This window comes from Rana temporaria, chromosome 3, assembly GCF_905171775.1.
Source record: "Rana temporaria chromosome 3, aRanTem1.1, whole genome shotgun sequence".
Taxonomy (NCBI): Eukaryota; Metazoa; Chordata; class Amphibia; order Anura; family Ranidae; genus Rana; species Rana temporaria.
Genome location: NC_053491.1, coordinates 101,942,638 through 101,962,748, shown reverse-complemented (window position 1 = coordinate 101,962,748; position 20,111 = coordinate 101,942,638). Strand labels below are relative to the sequence as shown.

At 42.4% G+C, this 20,111-nt stretch overlaps 1 protein-coding gene across 4 annotated transcripts in view; it reads right to left on the bottom strand.

Moving 5' to 3' along the window:
• SCAPER (S-phase cyclin A associated protein in the ER) overlaps window positions 1-20,111 on the bottom strand; it is a 394,094-nt gene that overhangs the window by 132,738 nt on the left and 241,245 nt on the right. For all 4 annotated transcript variants that reach the window (XM_040343114.1, XM_040343118.1, XM_040343116.1 and 1 more), the window contains exons 21-22: window positions 14,095-14,160; window positions 13,866-13,992 (exon numbers count right to left, since the gene is read on the bottom strand). In XM_040343114.1, the coding sequence (XP_040199048.1) occupies window positions 13,866-13,992; window positions 14,095-14,160 (193 nt within the window). The remainder of the gene's footprint in view (window positions 1-13,865; window positions 13,993-14,094; window positions 14,161-20,111) is intronic.

The following is a 20,111-nucleotide window of genomic DNA, read 5'->3' as shown; positions in this document are numbered from 1 at the left end:
ATAGCCCACCTGTAACAGGAGAAATACTCTATAAAAGTCTTGCAACGAAACTCACTCGATTCCCCCATCAACACAGTCAGTGTTGATGGGGAAATGCCTCCAACAACGCTATTGTGTTCTGCCGGCAGTGGGGACGCAGGGAGCCTTCCTGGTCAGCAATACACAATGATTACTGCTAGCAGCTATAGCCGTCGGCAGTAATCGCATGTAATAAATCTGACAGGCTGGTTGTACCCAAAATCAATGTACAATCAGCCTGCCCTTTCCTGGATCAAATCTAAGGTGGTTCAGCACCTTTGATGAATGTATGGAAGATAAAACTCCCTTTGTCTTTCTATTGTCTCCCTACCCAATATCTAATTAGGAACAAATGGAACACCGCTAAACACCAACTAGGATGAGAGCCCGCCAAATATACTTCTCTTTGGTTCCTCCCAGAGTTTAACAAGTCCATATCCCCAATGGCAGAAAGTTTCTATTGTAACAGTAGCACATCTGTATTCTCAGGATATCCATGAATCGCATCAACAGTTAACTCAAGAATTCTAGCTCAATAAGAAAATAATATATTATTTGCACCAAATGCACTGTTAGATTGTTGTACAAGCTGCTTCTACTAAAGTTTTGGAATCTCACCTTTATAATCACCTTTTACTTAAACATATTTCAATGTACTCTCTTCAATGTAAAAGGCAAACTATTTGGGCACCATATTTAAAAATGGAATTCAATATTAACGCTGCCTCCAAAAGTGTATTTTTTCTTAGCAGGTAGACTTGCTCAATTATTAATGCTATGCACAACACCAACATTTCTGTAAGCTATGGGTCTTATGGAGGACCAATCCTACAAAAAGCAGTAGCGATCAGGGAAACATTTTACACCTTCCCTGGAAATGCCCTAAATTGGAGCGGTATTGGCATAGCATTTTCCAACATGTTAACCAGACTTTCTACATGTAGTTAGAATGTGACATTCTTACTTGTATATTTTGCGATACTTTGATACTGATACTCTTTAACACCACACTGGGGTAGTTGTAATGAGAGCACTATTTCTTTGTGGAAAAATAATTGCTAGAAAGTGGGTAGCATAAACTCCACCATCCCTTAGTGACCGGTTGGATGATATGCAACTAACCCTTATGCCGCATACACACGATCATTTTTCAGCATGAAAAAAAACAACGTTTTCCCAACTTCATCATTAAAACGATTTTGCCTACACACCATTGTTTTTAAAAAATGATCTAGCAAAGCGTGGTGACGTACAACACGTACGACGGCACTATAAAGGGGAAGTTCCATTCGCCTTTGGGCTGCTTTAGCTGATTCCGTGTTAGTAAAAGACGATTCGCGCTTTTCTGTCTGTTACAGCGTGATGAATGTGCTTACTCCATTATGAACGGTAGTTTTACCAGAACGAGCGCTCCTGTCTCATAACTTGCCTCTGAGCATGCACGGGTTTTTACGTAGTTTTAGCACACACACGATCATTTTTTACTACCCAAAAAAGGACATAGTTTAAAACGACGTTAAAAAATGCAGCATGTTCGAATTTTTTTTGTCGTTTTTCAGAAGATGAAAAACGATGTGCAGCCCACACACGATCATTTTAAATGACGTTTTTAAAAACGTCATTTTTTTTCATGCCGAAAAATGATCGTGTGTACGCGGCATTATGCTTGAGAAAATGACTTACCTGCACAGAGGAAGTCTCACTGGCTGGATTGGCATGACTTTGAAACCTTATGAAATGAGAGTTGGACTCGCTTTAAATATATGTTTTAAATGTCCATTAAAAACTGGGCCAAGAATAAAATATTATACACTAGCTGATAAAACGTAGCCGCTGTGGTCTATAGATCTTGACTAAGGTTGATATGTTTGTTATGCTCCTCCCAGTTTTGATATGTTACACAAGTGTTTATAAGTCATAGTATTCGGCCTAATAGCGGTCGGTCTTTGGAGCAACAAATGGACAGAGGTGTTTTGTTTGGTTACTGTTATTATTGTATTGTGTGATCCATCTGTTGTCCAGTGGTTGCTGTTTCAGTATCTCCCTTCCCTACCGGTTTGCCTCTGCCAACACCCTACTTTTCTGCCCTGCACTGTTCTAAAGTTTGTAAAAAATACAATGATAAATAAAATTGGATCAAAGAAAGAATGTGGAGAGGTACAAATTATTTTTAAAACACTTTTACATTTTTTTTAAGTATATTCAAAAAGTAAGAACAAAAAATAGTATGCTACAATTTAACATCTTTAGATGTGGTGGCTGTATTTGTTTTTTTCTGGCTTTTATAAATCTTTTTTCTTTTCATGCAAGTACAGAAAATTATGTATTATTCCCAATAGAAGTGTTATATCTCTGTAATATCATGTGTACTGAACTGAGATCTCCAACAATGTTATTAATTGTCCAAGTTATCCTTTGTGAACTACAAAACACTTCCTTCCTAGGTAATGGCGATGAGAAGAGGGGGAAGGTTTTGTACTCTAAATCAAAAAAGAAGCCTAGGGTAACAGTGCTACTCATCTAGATACAGCACCATGAATGAGCATTTTTACTGCAGGACAGAAAGTATGTTACTGGTAGAATCACCAGGTTGAAATAAAAGGTAAAATAGTCTTTACAATTTTTTTTGGGTTTACATAAGATTTTACTTAAAGCGGAGCTCTACCCTAAAGTGGAACTTCCGCTCATTGGATTCCCCCCCCCTCCCCTCCGGGCATCCCGGACCTCCTCTTTAATTTCATTTCTATCACCAAGAGGGCTTAAAAGCTCATATATGGAGTGATAGGTACTCTTTATGAAGACCTCTGGGATTTATTAGACCCAAGCACATATAATAAACTCACTGGGCCAGATTCACGTAGATCAGCGGATCTATAGATCCGCTCGTTCTACGTGAATTAAGATCCGCTCCCGCAAGTTTAGGAGGCAAGTGGCTAATTCACAAACCACTTACCTCCAAACTTGCGACGGCGGATCCTAAATCCCCCAGCGGAATTCAAATTCCGCGGCTAGGGGAGTGTCATATTTAAATCAGGCGCGCTCCCGCGCCGATTTAAATACGCATGCGTCGTCCGGGGAATTTCCCGGCGTGCATTGCTCCCACTGACGTCAATAGGACGTCAGTGGTTGCGACGTGATCTAGACTTGCGACGCGCGTGTTCGTGAATCGGCGTACGCAAACGACGTAGGAAATTTCAAAATCGACGCAGGAACGACGGCCATACTTAACAATACTTACCCCTGCTTTTAGCAGGGGTAAGTATACGACGGGTACCGCGCTACGGAAACGACGTAAGAACACCGCGTCGGGTCCGCGTACGGTCGTGAATTTCGCGTATCTCGCTGATTTACATATTATTCAGTGTAAATCAGCGGGAACGCCCCCGGCGCCATTTTTAATTCAAAAAAAAGATCCGACAGTGTAACACAGTGTGACACTGTCGGATCTCAGCCCTATCTATGCGTATCTGATTCTATGAATCAGGCGCATAGATAGGACCAGAAAAAATCCGAGATACGATGGTGTATCTGAGATACACCGTCGTATCTGCTTCGTGAATCTGGGCCACTGAGTCATATCAGAAACTACTGGAGGAGCTGCAATATCTGGTTCCATCGGGAGGTTCATGTGAAATTTGGCATAGTGACTTAAAGAGGAGCTCCAGGCTTCCCCCCCTAAAAAAAAATTAAGTCAGCAGATACAGTAACTGTTGACTTTTAAAATTAGGGTACTTACCTGTCCAGGAATCCAGCAGTGTCCTCACCCAAGCCAACATTTAAATCAGCTTGACTAAGGGAAACCAGCAGTAAAGCCTTGCGGCTTCACAGGCGGTTTCCTCCTGTGCTTTGTGAATGGGCTGGCTGCATGGAAAGGAAGGGGGAGGGCAAACGTCCGACTCAGTTCGCTGCGGCGGACTGAGCAGGAAGTGGGAGCGGGTACCTTTCAAAACCAGATACCCGCTCCCCCCTGGCCCCCTAAAAGGTGCCAAATGTGCCAGAGGAGGGAGGCAGGCAAGCGGAGCTTCCTTCTTTGGGGAATAAAATGACACCTAATATGCTTGACTCCACAAAAATCTGTACATTTTTAGTACTGTTGACTCCACTGAATGCAAAAATGACCATTTAATCAATGATAACCTATTCTGGAGCTGTCCAGTGCTGAATCTGTGTTTTTAAAGGATAACCATATGTTTTTTAATTGTTTCATTTTATTAAAAACGATAACAGCCTGATAATTTAGTTAGGTGAACTGGTGCACTCATATCCGGAGGTACATTGAGCATAACAAACTCTCCAATTCCCTGCAAAATCAGGTCCAATGCAAAACTCACCTGTCACCATTCATCCCAACACAAGTAGGCAAAAAAAAGTATCATTGAAGATCTTTATGCTATAATGTCTTTTATAACTCAATCAATATAAAATACCGTAACAGAAATTTCCCAGAATCCAATGCTACAGATACCACAATTGATCCTTGTGGTTTATTCAGACTGATGCTTAAAGACCCAGAGTAAAGATATTTCGAGAGTTCCATCAACTTAAAGCGGTGGTTCACCCTTAGAGGGCACTTTTCCCCCTTAGATTCCTGCTCGTTTTTACTAGGGGAATCGGCTATTTGTTTTAAAATATGAGCATTACTTACCTGTTTACGAGATGCATCCTCTCCGTCGCTTCCGGGTATGGGCTGCGGGAATGGGCGTTCCTTCTTGATTGACAGTCTTCCGAGAGGCTTCCGACGGTCGCATCCATCGCGTCACGATTTTCCGAAAGAAGCCGAACGTCGGTGCGCAGGCGCAGTATAGAGCCGCACCGATGTTCGGCTTCTTTCGGCTACGAGTGACGCGATGGATGCGACCGTCGGAAGCCTCTCGGAAGACTGTCAATCAAGAAGGAACGCCCGCTCCCGAAGACCCATACCCGGAAGCGACGGAAGAAGATGCAGCTCGAAAACGGGTAAGTACGGATCATATTTTAATACAAATAGCCGATTCCCCTAGACCGAACGAGCAGGAAGCTAAGGGAAAAAAAAAAAAGAAATGGTTGAACTCCCGCTTTAAGAACTATGGGCCAGATTCTGGTACAAGTGCGGCGGCGCAACGTTACCCGTTTACGTTACACCGCCGCAAGTTTTCAGTGTAAGTGCCTGATCCACAAAGCACTTACCTGTAAACTTGCGGCGGTGTATCGTAAACACGTCCGGCGCAAGCTCGCCCAATTCAAATGGGGTGTGTACCATGTAAATTAGGCGCACTCCCGCGCCGGACGCACTGCGCATGCTCAGTTTTGAAATTCCCGCCGTGCTTTGCGCGATGTGACGTCATTTTTTTGAACGGCGACGTGAGTTACGGTGTTTCGTATTCCCGGACGTCTTACGCAAAAAAAAAAAAAATTGAAATTCGAAGCGGGAACGACGGCCATACTTTAACATGGCTCGTGTAAAGTTAAGGCATGTAAAAGCATGACTAACTTTGCGACGGGAAAAAATTACTAGCGACGACGTAACGAACGCGAAAACCGGCTTGGATCGCCGTAAATGCTCATTAGCATATCCGACGCAGGAAAACTACGCAAACTCCACCCAGCGGCGGCCGAAGTATTGCATCCTAAGATCCGACGGTGTAAGTCAATTACACCTGTCGGATCTTAGGGCTATCTATGCGGAACTGATTCTATGAATCAGCCGCATAGATATGAAAAGAGATATGACGGTGTATTAGGAGATACGCCGTCGTATCTCTTCTGTGAATCTGGCCCTATATTATTTAGAACAGTAGACTCAGCAAGGCAAAGGGAACACATACAATACTTGGATCTATTGATTTAAAAAAGGTTGTAAAATAGGGATGAAATGGTCATTTGGATCTAACGTACCCTTTTAGGCCTCATGCACACTGGACGTTAAAAAAACGCCAGTAGCTTTGCAGTGAGTTTTTCAACATTTTTGCAATAGCGTTTTTTTGTGTTTATTATCGGTTTTTAGCGGATTTTAGAGTTTAATGACTGTAGAAAAAAACATCTACTGCCAAAAACAGCCGCTGTAAAAACGTCCAAAAACGTCCATGTGCATGAAGCCTGACTGGGGAAATAAGTAGCAATGCAAAGGCACTGATAGTGGATGAGTGGGTGAAGTGTATCGAGTGGGGACTACCCTTTGGAAACACTGGGCCAAATTCACATAGAACTGCGGCGGCGTAACGTATCGTAGATACGTTACACCGCCGCAAGTTTTCATCGCAAGTGCCTGATTCACAAAGCACTTGCGATGAAAACTACGCCGGCGGCCTCCGGCGCAAGGCGGGCCAATTCAAATGGGCATGTGCCATTTAAATTAGGCGCGCTCCCGCGCCGGACCTACTGCGCATGCTCCGTTTCCTAACTCCCGCCGTGCTTTGCGCGGCGTGACGTCATTTTTTTCGAACGGCGACGCGCGTAGCGTACTTCGTGTTACGCAAACGACGTTCATTTTTAAATTTCGTCGCGGGAACGACGGCCATACTTTAGACAGCAATACGTTTGCTGACTAGTTAGGGCACCTAAATCGACGACTAACTTTGCGACGGGAAACTAGACTAGCGGCGATGTAGCGAACGCGAAAATCCGTCGGGGATCCGCCGTAACTGCTAATTTGCATACCCGACGCTGGTTTACGACGCAAACTCCACCCAGCGGTGGCCGCGGTATTGCATCCTAAGATCCGACAGTGTAAAACAATTACACCTGTCGGATCTTATGGATATCTATGCGTAACTGATTCTATGAATCAGTCGCATAGATAGAAACAGAGATACGACGGCGTATCAGGAGAAACGCCGTCGTATCTCTTTGGTGAATCTGGCCCATTATCCTTATGCAGAAGTGCATGGGTCTGACATCACAGTAAGGGCTCAGATATTTAAGGAATTACAGGGGGGACTACAAGAACTCTAAGGCCCCTTTCACACTGGGGAGGGAGGTGCGGTGGCGGTAAAGCGGTGCTTTACCGCTAATTTCGTGGCGCTATTCGGCCACTAGCGGGGCGGTTTTACCCCCTGCTAGCAGCCAAGAAAGGGTTAAAACCGCCAGCAAAGCGCCTCTGCAGAGGCGCTTCGCCGGCGGTACAGCCGCCGTGTCCCATTGATTTCAATGGGCGGGAGCGGTATACACACCCCTCCTTCACCGTTCCAAAGATGCGGCTAGCAGGACTTTTTTTCCCCGTTCTGCTAGCGCACCGCTCCAGTGTGAAAGCCCTCGGGCTTTCCCACTGGAGAAACAGTAGCAGCTGTTAAGGGACGCTTTGCCGGCGCTATTTTTAGCGCAATAGCGCCTGCAAACCGCTACAGTGTGAAAGGGGTCTAAGAGAACCGAGGCACCTTTGGGAGAAAAATTACAGTCATGTCAAAAAGTATACCCATCACATGCTTTTTTGACATACCTACCACATGTGTTTATATCAGGGGTCGACAATATCCGGGCGCCAGGTCGCATTGGCGACAAGAAATTGTGACCTGGCGCCCGCCGGTAATTGAGGCCACGGCTTCGCGGACTACAAGGCCACGGCCTCAATTACCGGCCGCTGCGGCATCCTGTGTCTCCGTGCGCCCCTACCTCCCCGCCGCGTTCGGCCGGTAATTTAGGCCGCGGCTTTGCAGCCTTGTGAAGTCCCAAGTTCTTCGGAAGCTTCTGTGAGCTGGCGCCATCTGCTGGTGGCCTTGGCATTACATTACATTGGCAATGCAGCAATTCTAATGTCATTTTTCACTATTTTCACTGCCATCTCCTTCCCTCCTAATTAGAACCCCCAAACATTATATATATGTTTTTATTCGAACACCCTAGAGAATAAAATTGCGATCGTTGCAATACTTTCTGTCACGCCGTATTTGCGCAGCGGTCTTACAAGTGCACTTTTTTGGGGGAAAAATACACTTTTTTTAATTAAAAAATAAGACAACAGTAAAGTTATCCCAATTTTTTTTTAGATTGTGAAAGATAATGTTACGCCAAGTAAATTGATACCCAACATGTCACGCTTCAAAATTGCGTCTGCTTGTGGAATGCCGACAAACTTTTACCCTTTAAAATCTCCATAGGCGACGTTTAAAAAAATCTACGGGTTGCATGTTTTGAGTTACAGAGGAGGTCTAGAGCTAGAATTATTGCTCTCGCTCTAACGATCGCGGCGATACCTCACGTGTGGTTTGAATACCGTTTACATATGCGGGCGCTACTCACGTATGTGTTCGCTTCTGTGCGTGAGCTCGTCGGGACAGGGCACATTTTCTGGCTGCTAACTTTTTTAGCTGCTCCTAGATTCCAAACAAATTTGTCAAACCCTGGTTTATATTATATATAGATATTATCTATCTATATATAAATAAGATGTATTTATATAAGCAGTGGTGAGTGTTTTTTTTTTAAATCTTATGGGTGTTTTTAACATGCCCCTATGTAATACAATAATGTACACGACAGGTCCTCTTCGAATGTACTTAGTTTCTCACATGGCTGTATTCAGTACATAGAACGGCGATCATAGTCAACTTGTAGGTCTCATTTTTATGGCCAAAGAACCTAAGGCCTGCATGTTTCCACCACTAGATGCATTAACATCCCCTGATACTATAATATCATCCACATTCAGAAAAATTATATAATTCCCCCTTCACAATAATTATATTCTATATATCCATCACTATTACAATTCAGCATTCTCTGTTATGTAAAGAAACTTATAGAAAAACATATCCCCACTTCAAGTAATTTCTATGTATGCAGTACTCAGAACTGAATGCCAGTGTGGATGTTTTAGCATGTCTGAAAAGGGATGGAGAAAGTCTTTTGAGTACTTTTATTATGATGAAGCTCATAAAGCAGTCCATTTAGTAAGTGAAAAGCTATTGTACTGCACTCTCATCCTCCCATGAGAGTATTCTGTATCTGATCTTAGATGCGATTAGCAGCAATACACAATGCATCCGGTCCACATACCGAACAGCATACGCAGCTTTTTACTATACAACTCCCATAGGAAATTCAATTAACAGTGTCAACTGAATTCCCACTAGTCAATGGATCACACCATCAGGGTGCTTTCCCCCCACCCACCAAACAATAGCATTACTACCCACTTTTAAAAATGATCTTATACAGGCATGGTCAAACATTGCTAAATCCATCTGCTGGAAGCTTATTGATCCACCACTAAAAATGGATGACTCTCTTGGGAGTTAGAAAGAATATTTCACAACATATATACATAACTACTCTCCCAGGAATAGCTCAGACAATTATACATTAAGTTTACAAGGCTGTAAGAAATTCATAAAAAAAAAAAAAAAACTTCAGCAAAACCCATGATGGAATTGTATAAATGAAAGTCCAGGAAACATTATTAAAATAGTTGATATGTTTTTCTCATAGTAGTCACTGAAAGGTGACAAGCTATAATACAATACTTCCCAGAACTGTCACATTATTACAAAACCTTTCACTTCCCTGCCACACAAAGCGGATTCATTTATCGGAGGGGGGGGGGGGGGGGGGTTAAAGCTGAGCTCCAGCTTTTCAAATATATTGTTTTATTTTTATAAAGGCCCAATAAGGGCCAAAGCATTACAAACAAATACAGGAGGACATACAAGATGTAACAACAACATATCTTGAGGATGGGAAAAGAAGGAGAAAGGAAAAAAAAAAAAGGAAAAAACGTATCATCAGAAGGTAGAGGCGGGGTTGGGTGTCCAGCCCTACTGCCCAAGCAACTAGCTTGTAATATATCCGTCGGCTAGAAAATACCGTCTCCAGGGCCATAGGCCTCCTCTAGCATTGAAGCCTCCAAACCATCCCGATAAGGACCCCTAAGCCCCACTCCCCCTCTAGCCCCCCACCCAAACCGGGCCCGCCCTTAGGGCGGAGCGGGGGGGGGGGGCGAGCTCCAGCTTTTCATACACTTTACATGGTCCGTTTGGGCCATCTTGGCCAAAACAAACTATGTTCCTCACTAACATGTGAGGCCGCTGGATGTGCGGTATAAACAGTCATGGGCAAAAATCTTGGCACCCCTGCATTACTTTTTAGATAATGCACCACTTCGCTCACAATATTGTTACAATTACAAATGTTTAGGTATTTAATTACTCATGTTTATTCATTTTGTTTTTAATGGTACGATACAAAAAATTGGAGAAACAAAAACCCAAATCTGACACATTCCACACAAAACTCCAAAAACGAACTGGCCAAAATGATTGGCACCCTCTATTTTATATTTATTTAACCACTTAAAGGAGCAAGCCTCTTTTTGAGACTTGTTGTTTAAAAATTTAAAATTAGTTTGTTGCTGGAAAATTACTTAGAACCCCAAGAACATTAGATATGTTTTTCTAACAACCTAGAGAATAAAATGGTGGCTGACACAGGGAAAATTACATGACCAGACCAGGGTGGGCTGAAAATATATAGGTATAGAGATCTTTCTTACACAGGTTACTGAGAATGGGTGTTGGGGGTAGGGGACAGTTTTAAGAATAGTTGGGTGGTGCCTGGAATTCCACTTTAAATTTACAAACAAGCTTTAGATGGCAAGTATGCCATATAATTCACAAATAAAAAGACAAACCAACATAACAGCCCACACCTGAGCGCAGAATATAACAAAATATACAACATAATCATACCTTAAACCCTGTACACACGAACAGGATTTCCGACGGCATTTAGTCCGACGGGAAAACCGAGAACCTGCTCAGTAAGTTTCCCCCTACACACGGCCGGGTTTCCTGTCGGGAAAACTGCGGGGAGAGCTTTGGCTGGGAATCCCGGCCGTGTGTATGCTCCCTCGCAGTGTTTCCCCATAGGAAAATTGCCGGGGTGAAAAAAACGGCGGGAATCCCGGCGAGAAAATAGAGAGCAGGTTCTATATTTTCCCGCCGGGTTTCCCGGCAGTTTTCCTGACGGGAAAACTGCGAGGAAGCATACACACGGCCGGTTTTCCCAGCCAAAAGTTCTCCTGGCAGGAAAACCAGTCGTGTGTACAAGGCTTGACTGTTAACCACTTAACGCCCGCCGCACGCCTATTTACGTCCACAGAATGGCACGTACAGGCAGATGGGCGTATATATACGTCCCCGCCTTCTAGCAGGTCGGGGGTCTGATCGGGACCCCCTCCGCTGCGTGCGGCGGGCGGATTCCCACGGGGAGCGATCTGGGACGACGGCACGGCTATTCGTTTAGAGCCGCTCCATCGCGATCCCCCCCCGGAGATGAAGAACGGGGAACGCCGTATGAAAACATGGCTTCCCCGTGCTTCACTGTGGCGGCTGCATCGATCGAGTGATCCCTTTTATAGGGAGACTCGATTGATGACGTCAGTCCTACAGCCACACCCCCCTACAGTTGTAAACACACACTAGGTGAACCCTAACTCCTACAGCGCCCCCTGTGGTTAACTCCCAAACTGCAACTGTCATTTTCACAATAAACAATGCAATTTAAATGCATTTTTTGCTGTGAAAATGACAATGGTCCCAAAAATGTGTCAAAATTGTCCGAAGTGTCCGCCATAATGTCGCAGTCACGAAAAAAATTGCTGATCGCCGCCAATAGTAGTAAAAAAAATAATTAATAAAAATGCAAAAAAACTATCCCCTATTTTGTAAATGCTATACATTTTGCGCAAACCAATCGATAAACACTTATTGCGATTTTTTTTACCAAAAATAGGTAGAAGAATACGTATCGGCCTAAACTGAGGAAATTTTTTTTTTTATATATGTTTTTGGGGGATATTTATTATAGCAAAAAGTAAAAAATATTGCAATTTTTTCAAAATTGTCGCTCTATTTTTGTTTATAGCGCAAAAAATAAAAACCGCAGAGGTGATCAAATACCACCAAAAGAAAGCTCTATTTGTGGGGAAAAAAGGACGCCAATTTTGTTTGGGAGCCACGTCGCACGACCGCGCAATTGTCTGTTAAAGCGACGCAGTGCCGAATCGCAAAACCTGGCCTGGGCATTTAGCAACAAAATGGTCCGGGGCTTAAGTGGTTAATTCTAGTGCGGTTTCTCCATGTGTTTGCCATCGTGCTGCAATACACGACAATGGATTAGTCTCTATGGTGCCCATTCACATCATTGCAACATGGTGCAGCGATTTTTGAATAGGTACAGATGCTTCTTGTGGCGAAGCAGTATGTGTTTTTGGTCCCACAGACTTCAATGGGAGCACATAAAAAACGATTATTAAAGGTGAATCCGTGACCAAGTGATCTGAACACTATTTGGATAAAGTTGAACTGCGTATTTCCCAATTTTTACAGGTTGGTTGAACTAGTGTAAAGCTAGGCTTAAACTGTTGTAGGACATACTACACAATATAAAATGTATTTATAAAAATAAAAAAGTTGTCTTATAGAAACTAAAACCGTGTACACACGATCCGTTTGTCCGATGAAAACAGACCGATGGACTGTTTTGAGTGGACAAACCGATCGTGTGTGGGCCCCATCGGTTTGTTTTCCATCGGTGAAAAAAAATAGAACATGTTATACATTTTTCCTATGGCTAAAAAAAAATGATATAAAGAAAACGATCGTCTGTGTGGAAGTCCATCGGTCAAAAATCCACGCATGCTCAGAATCAAGTCGACGCATGCTTGGAAGCATTGAACTTCATTTTTTTCAGCACGTCGTAGTGTTTTACGTCACCGCGTTTTGGCACGGTCGGATTTTTGACTGATGGTGTGTAGGCAAGACTGATGAAAGTCAGCTTCATCGAATATCGGACGAAAAAATCCATCGGATTAGATTACATCAGATATCCAATCGTGTACGAGGCACAACACATACAACTGCCATGTAAATAATGATTCTAGAACAGATGTAACATTTTAGCTGCAGAAGAAGGCTTATTAAAAAAAAAATATATGAAATTTTGGTTCAAATCATTAAACAACAATCAGCAACCCCAGGAGAAATTGAAATGTTAAGATGACGGCTGTGCTTTCAGTACCAACTCTATAGCACTCTGTGCAATACTGTAAGCAATAGTGTCACATCTGATCACAAATCTTGCTTGCAGGAATATCTGGCTTTTTTTGGGAACCACATTTAATAGCTGCAGTTTTCACCTGTTATTTAGTAATGTCTATTGGGATTGGGGTACTCCTGATAAGATATTAATGCAGGAAGTGATACTACCCCGCTAGGGCCCCACTAATGGCTTCAATTTTGAGAACATGATTTAAAGTTAATGGGGAACTCTGTAGAATGGAAAGCTGTTCTGCTATCTGATTGGCAGCACATTACATGTGGAGGGAAGGCAAAGACTCCGATCCAAGTAATCCCTCAATTGTGGCTTTTAATGGGAATAATTCTCCGTAGCAGCGCTGGTATATCCGATATCTGATAACAAACAGTTATGGTCAGGATCTGACTGGGTAAGGCTACAAAATACAGCCCTCTCTGGAATTTTATCATCCAAATGCTGCACACTTTGAAAGCTGAGCCAAAGCATGAAATAAAACCTTGCTACATATCATGAGTTGAAAATGACTGTATTTTGCACAAATTGCAGCAAACGTGAGGTTCCAAAGGAGACTGAAATGTCAAATAGTCACATTCAGTTGACGGCACACTAAAATAAAGTCGCTGCTTATATTTTATGCTATGAATGTGATATATTATCTGTGACTATTCCATTAGACGTTGCAGTGAAAGTTCACTCTTTAACCATGCTTTATAAACACGATGGCCACATTTACTTTTCTTTACATTCTCTTCATGATCTGAGGCTACATGCAGCAGACAACCAAATGGAAGCAAAGGCAAATGTTTATATTCAAATCAGGTAGCATCTTAAATACTTGCCTGCTTTTCTAAGATCCGAGAAACTTCTCCCAAAGCTCTGTCTAGAGCAGACACTTTATTGGTGGCCCAAATCCCAGTGTCCTGAGTTTGCAGTTGTTTCTGGAGGTCTTTGGTAAGTCTTTGCAATCTGAAAACATAAAACAAATTACTTGTAAACTACTTTCTAAAACCTACAACCTACTAAATTTCAGCTGTATTAAAGTGGACCTTGAATTCAAGGTATACGCACTTAGCTTTGTACGGAGAGTCAGACACAGGGGTTTTCGCTTCCAGGGCACTCTCATATTCTTTAGCTCTGAAAGAGAAATATTTCATATTTCAATATCATAAAATTGACTCATTCTGCCTAAATCAACACACCAGATGAATTTGTATATTTAGACAAAATATTAGAGTTTGTATCCAGGAAAAAAAAAAGCGCTTGTGCGGTCTAATCTGCTCCTCTCTAAGCTGTAAAAAAACTGGTAGATCTTGCCTGTTCCTGTGTCCCCCTTCCTTAGTGTGCTGACTACAGTAATCATGGCTGCTGGTCCATGATTATCGTGGTCAGGTTACGGGCCTCCATCATCCTGCTGCTCTCTTAGCTTTCTCTCTCCCCCCGACTCTTAGCTCCTGTGTGTGTGGGCCGTCTCCACCCCCCACTTGCCGATATTAGTAGCTGGCAGTACAGAAATATTACTGCCAGCCCCTCTGTTCTATCAATCTATCTTACACTGTGCAAATGTTTGTATAAAACGATGCCTGTAAATACTTTATCTCAGATCTTTTAAGGCTGGTCACGTGGCCCCTGGCCACTCTCCTCCCCCATCTAAAGGCTAGAGCGGAAGGGGCTGAGCGGCCAGCACATTGGTCATGTGACCTCTCAGGCTGCCATCAGAGGGAGATCTCGGTCCCTCCAAGTGCAGCCCTTAGATCGGGGGGAGGAACGTGGCCAGAGGTCACGTGGCTGGCCATAAAAGAACTGAGATAAGGTATTTACAGGCATCGTTTTATACAAACATTTAAACTAGGGATGCACAGAATGGAAATTTTGGTGCCGAAACCGAAGATTACATTTTTTTTTCATATTTATAATTTTATATATAATTGTATTACATTCAATTTTTATATTAATATCATGAATTTAAATTAATATGAATTTATTATTGGCACCTTTAGTGCAAGAAAAGCTCAATAAAAATGCAATCTGCAGTCTCTGACCACCTCTTGTATCATGTCTCTATCCATCTCTCGTATCATGTCCACAGTCTCTAACCATCATGTCTGCAATCGCTTACTTAAACTTAAACACTGCTAATAGTATTAATAAAATTTCCAGTTGGTGCACCTGTAGTAGACATGATACAGGAGATGGTCAGAGACTGTAGACATGATATAAGAGATCAATGCAGCCTCACCAGTGTCCATCAAATGCAGCCTCACCAGTGCATGTCAGGCCCCGTACACACGACCGAACATGTCTGCAGACATGTTCGGTCATGTGTACGGCCGATCGGACAGGATTCCAGCGTACATTTGCCCGCCAGACCGTTTTCGAGCGGACAAATGTTTCTAAACTTGCTTAGAAACATGCCCGCTGGAATCCTGTCCGTCGGACATGTTCGTCGTCTGTACAGACTTACCGCACATGTCCGAGCGGCCGCCATCCCTCGCATGCGTCGAATGACTTTGACGCATGCGTGGAAGCATTGACCTTTCAGCGTCACCGCGAACACGTCACCGCGCTGTCTGTCCGCGCAGATTGTCTCTCATTTCTGTATGATGGTGTGTACAGCCATAATACAGAAATCTCCGGGCGTGCATGTCCGCTGAAAATGGTCCGGCGGACCGTTTTCATCGTACATGTTTGCCCGTGTGTACGAGGCATAAGATGCAGCCTCGCCAGTGTCCATCAAATTCAGCCTCACCAGTGCATGTAAAATGCAGCCTCACCAGTGCATGTCAGATGCAGCCTCACCAGTGCATGTCAAATGCAGCCTTACCAGTGCATGTGAAATGCAGCCTCACCAGTGCATGTCAGATGCAGCCTCACCAGTGTCAGGATCAGAGCAGCAATCTCCCGCTGTGTCACGGAGCTGGATTCAAATTTCCCAGCCCCAGTAACAATGTCCCACCCCCTGTGATCACGTCACACTGATTCAATGTCTCGGCATTGGATCAGTGTGCCATTTATCATAAAAGGCGGGACATTGTTACTGCAGCCGCCAGGACAATTCAGCTCCCTGACACACAGGGAGATCACCTCTCTGTGAGGAGAGGAGAAGGGAGAGGAGGAGGGAGAGGAGGACTCTGAGCCGACAGAATCACCCCCACAATGGGCGGCACTGGGTCTGACCCCGCCCCCCCCCCTTTCGGCACCATTATCGGCACCTTTTCTTCTTTCAGCCACATACCAAAAACTGTTTTGCTCGATATGTTTCAGCTGACAAAACAGCTGACACAATTTCAGTGCACCACCAATTTACACAGTGCAGGGTGGATTGAGAGAACAGAGGGGCTGGCAGTAATATTTGTTTTACCTTTACAACCACTTTAACTGCATGCTTAAATTCATATTAAAACATAAAGATTACTGTATATCTAAGGCCATTTTTTGTTTTGGATAGAGCAGTGAGGAGTTAGAATCCTATTTGGGTTTTATTGCTGTGGCTCGTTTAGGGAGATGCACTCTCCAAAGTTGCCCTAGGCACCATCGTCACAGGGATAAATCGGGAAAGTGAAGAAAGTCAGAAATTTTTAATTACCACCAGATCATGAATAGATGGGGAAAACTTACAATTGTCACTTTTTATGGTGACAACTGTTTAATGCGACATTTCTCTGACATCCTGTCCTGTAAACACAAAAAGTGAGAGGAAAACCTCCCCAGTTGAATACAAATGGCAAAAAATAAATCTGACAGGGGTTTAGCCTTTCCTTACTTTATCCTATATAAAAAAGTTGGGGCTTTAGAAATACCTTAACATGGTAAAAAAGAACTGCAGTATACAAAAGTAATTTATTTTGTAAGCACAAAGTCAAGAGAAAGCCAAAGGCTAGGATCACTACATTTTTCAGGGCCAGTTTCCCCCTATTTTATCTCTTAACATTCATGTTCTGGATATTCTTAAACTCCTTCAAGAGTAGGGTAAGTTTTACTTTCAGCCTTACAGAATTTTAATTCGTAAAATGACATTTTACAAAATAAAACTAAAAATCAAAACAGCCCACCCAATCCATTTTGTCAGTAATCTTGTGATCTGAGAACTGAAGCTTGTGATGTAGAGGAATTCCAAACACACATTGAAGACTTCATGTTCTCTTTTACATACAGAAAGCCTGCTACCAATACTAAAAAATTCTCATATCCAACAATCAGATTTTCATCTGCTCTGGTGATACAGGAAGCAAAAAGCGATTCAGTAATTTACCATAGGCTTCGAGAAGTACAATACCAGTGAATAACAGAGAAATTGTAGCATGGTAATTTGTGTGAACCCTCCAACCCAATGACCTACCTAGTGGGGAGGTTTAAAGTGCTCAATTACCACCAATGATTGAGGGTATGGGTGAGAGTGGCTTTAAAGTGTTTTGGGTTAATTCATGATGTGTAGCCATTGCGCACAATACAACCTGAGTGCAATGCTGGGAACTTTCTTCCACTTATAACAGAAGACTTTCACTTGGCTTCAGTGGACGACCATTAAAGGCTAAGCAAACACTAACCACCTTAATACCAGCATGTTTCTTGCTCCTCAAAAAATTGGTAAATCTTGGGGTGTCCACTTTCCAAAAGGGAGTCATTTTTGGGAATGTTTATACTGTCCTGGCATTTTTATTTGGCATAATATATACTTTATAACAGAAAACACATTTTTTTTAAATCATTTGCTTTATATATGTAAAAAAAAAAAAAAAAAAGGAATAAAATCCACCATGTATCTAAAAAAGAACCTGCATTACCCTATATCAAGTTCACAAAGAATTTCTTATCACAAAGACAAACAACCTTTTTAGTGACAAAAGTGTAGAAAAATATATACTGTATATATAAACAAATTAAAAAATAGAGAATTTCTAAATGGATAGTCCCAATGTGATGACCAAGTGTTATTAGGCTATCAATACTCCTCTTGCGGAGTGTTCAAACACAACGTGATTTCACCACTTGCGTGATTATCCCATCACCGTTAAAAATGGCCACTCACCAGATCCCATTTAACAAACGCCTTTGGTTCATTCCCAGGATAACCACTCCTATTTTGCATCACCACAGCTGCCAGGTATCTTGGATATGTTAATGTAGTCCTCTTTTTCTCTACAAAAGCTCACAGAAAAAGAGTGCCACTCATAGTGTAGTAGGTAAAAGAATTTATTAGTTAAAAAGAAGAGCATATATTGCACTCACATTTCATTGTGCCCGTATGCCGGCACCAAGCTTCTCCAGCCGTGTATGCAAACATATGAAGGAAGAAAAAGCCGTTCCTCTCTCGTGTTCCCCCTACGCCTGTCTTACGGTCAGCGTGTTGTCCCGTAGATGTCAGGAGGCTGCTGACATCTACGGGTTGTTTGTCTTTGTGATAAGAAATTCTTTGTGAACTTGATATAGGGTAATGCACGTTCTTTTTTAGATACAACGTGCTGTATGTGTGTGTTCTCACATCTTTCTGAGAAGAACTTTTGTATATGAACACTTGGTACACATTTATGTTTGATGGATTGTCATTTATAGGTGTTATTTACAGGGGTTAATAATTGTAACCGTTGCACAGGATTACGTGGACGTAGGTCAACTACCAGGGTAGCGCAATCCATATACTATATTAATTCCATTTTGGGCGAGTCACTATAGAGTGACTGGCACATATTTTTGATTGCAGCAAACCAACTAATATAGAATCATTTTGTTTTTCCATTTGCGCCAGCAACACCCGTCCCAAATAAAATCCACCACATCCCCTAGTAAAAACAGTATGCATCGTACACAAAAACACACATTAGGCACACATTTAACCCTTTGATCGCACTAGATGTTTAACTGCTGCCCAGCCAGTGTCATTAGCACAGTGACAGTGCATATTTTTAGCATTCGTTTCACTGGTTCCCACAAAGTGTCAGCTAGCGTCATATTGTACGCCGCAATATCACAGTCCCACTATAAGTCACTGACCGCCACCATTGCTAGTATAAAAAGAATAAAATAAAATAGAAATTCCAGAATATATAACATAGTTTGTAGATGCTATAACATGCACAAACCAATCAATATACGCTTATTGGGACTGTTTTTTTTACCCAAAACATGTAGCAGAATACATATTGGCCTAACTTTATGAAGAAATTAGATTTTTTACATTTTTTATGGGATATGTTTTATAGCAGAAAGTAAAACATATATATATTTTTTAATTGTTTGCCTTTTTTTTGTTTATAGCGCAAAAAATAAAAACTTAGAGGTGATCAAATACAATCAAAAGAAAGCTATATAAATGTAATTTATGTACAGCATTGCATGACCATGCAATTGTCAGCTAAATTATTGCAGTGCCGTATCGCAAAAAAATGGCCTGGTCATGAACAGGGGTAAATCTTCCGGAGGGCAAGTGGTTAAATACTACCAAAAAAAGTTGGAAACAAAAAGGTGTGAATCCTGGAGGAACACTGTATGAAACTTAGGTAGAAATATTTATAAACAGACCCTAAACTGTATGTAAACCCAAAATCCATTTTCATGGCCCATTAGGCTACTGCAGTTAAACAGGCACTCAAGGGAACCTGTAATTCTAACAGGACATTTATAAGTGTCCTTGTTTATATAGAGTGTGCATGCACCAGGCCCACTGTCAATACCTGTAATCCAGCTGTCATTACACAATGCAGTTCACAGGCAAAATTGACAGTGTGGCTCTGTGACTTTTGGCGGATGTGGATCAATCACAGTGATAAACACTGGCTGTGTTTACAAACGTCCAATCCCTACCCTTCCTCTCACAACAGCAGATCGGCTTCCTCTCACATTGTAGCATACGGAAGGAAGGAAGGAAAAAGGGAGGGTGAAAAAGGCAGCAGCAGAGGATGACTTACATTCAGTCAAGTTGGGGGTTTTAAAGTGCAGTTTATTTTTTAAGGTGGGAAAGATTTAAAGTGCCACTGATCATCAATGATGGAGAGGTGGGTTTGAAATACCACTGACCACTGGTGATTAAGGGTAGATGAGTCGCCGAGTAGCTCTTGTCCTAGAAATCTTTTCCACTTAAAGCGGATCTC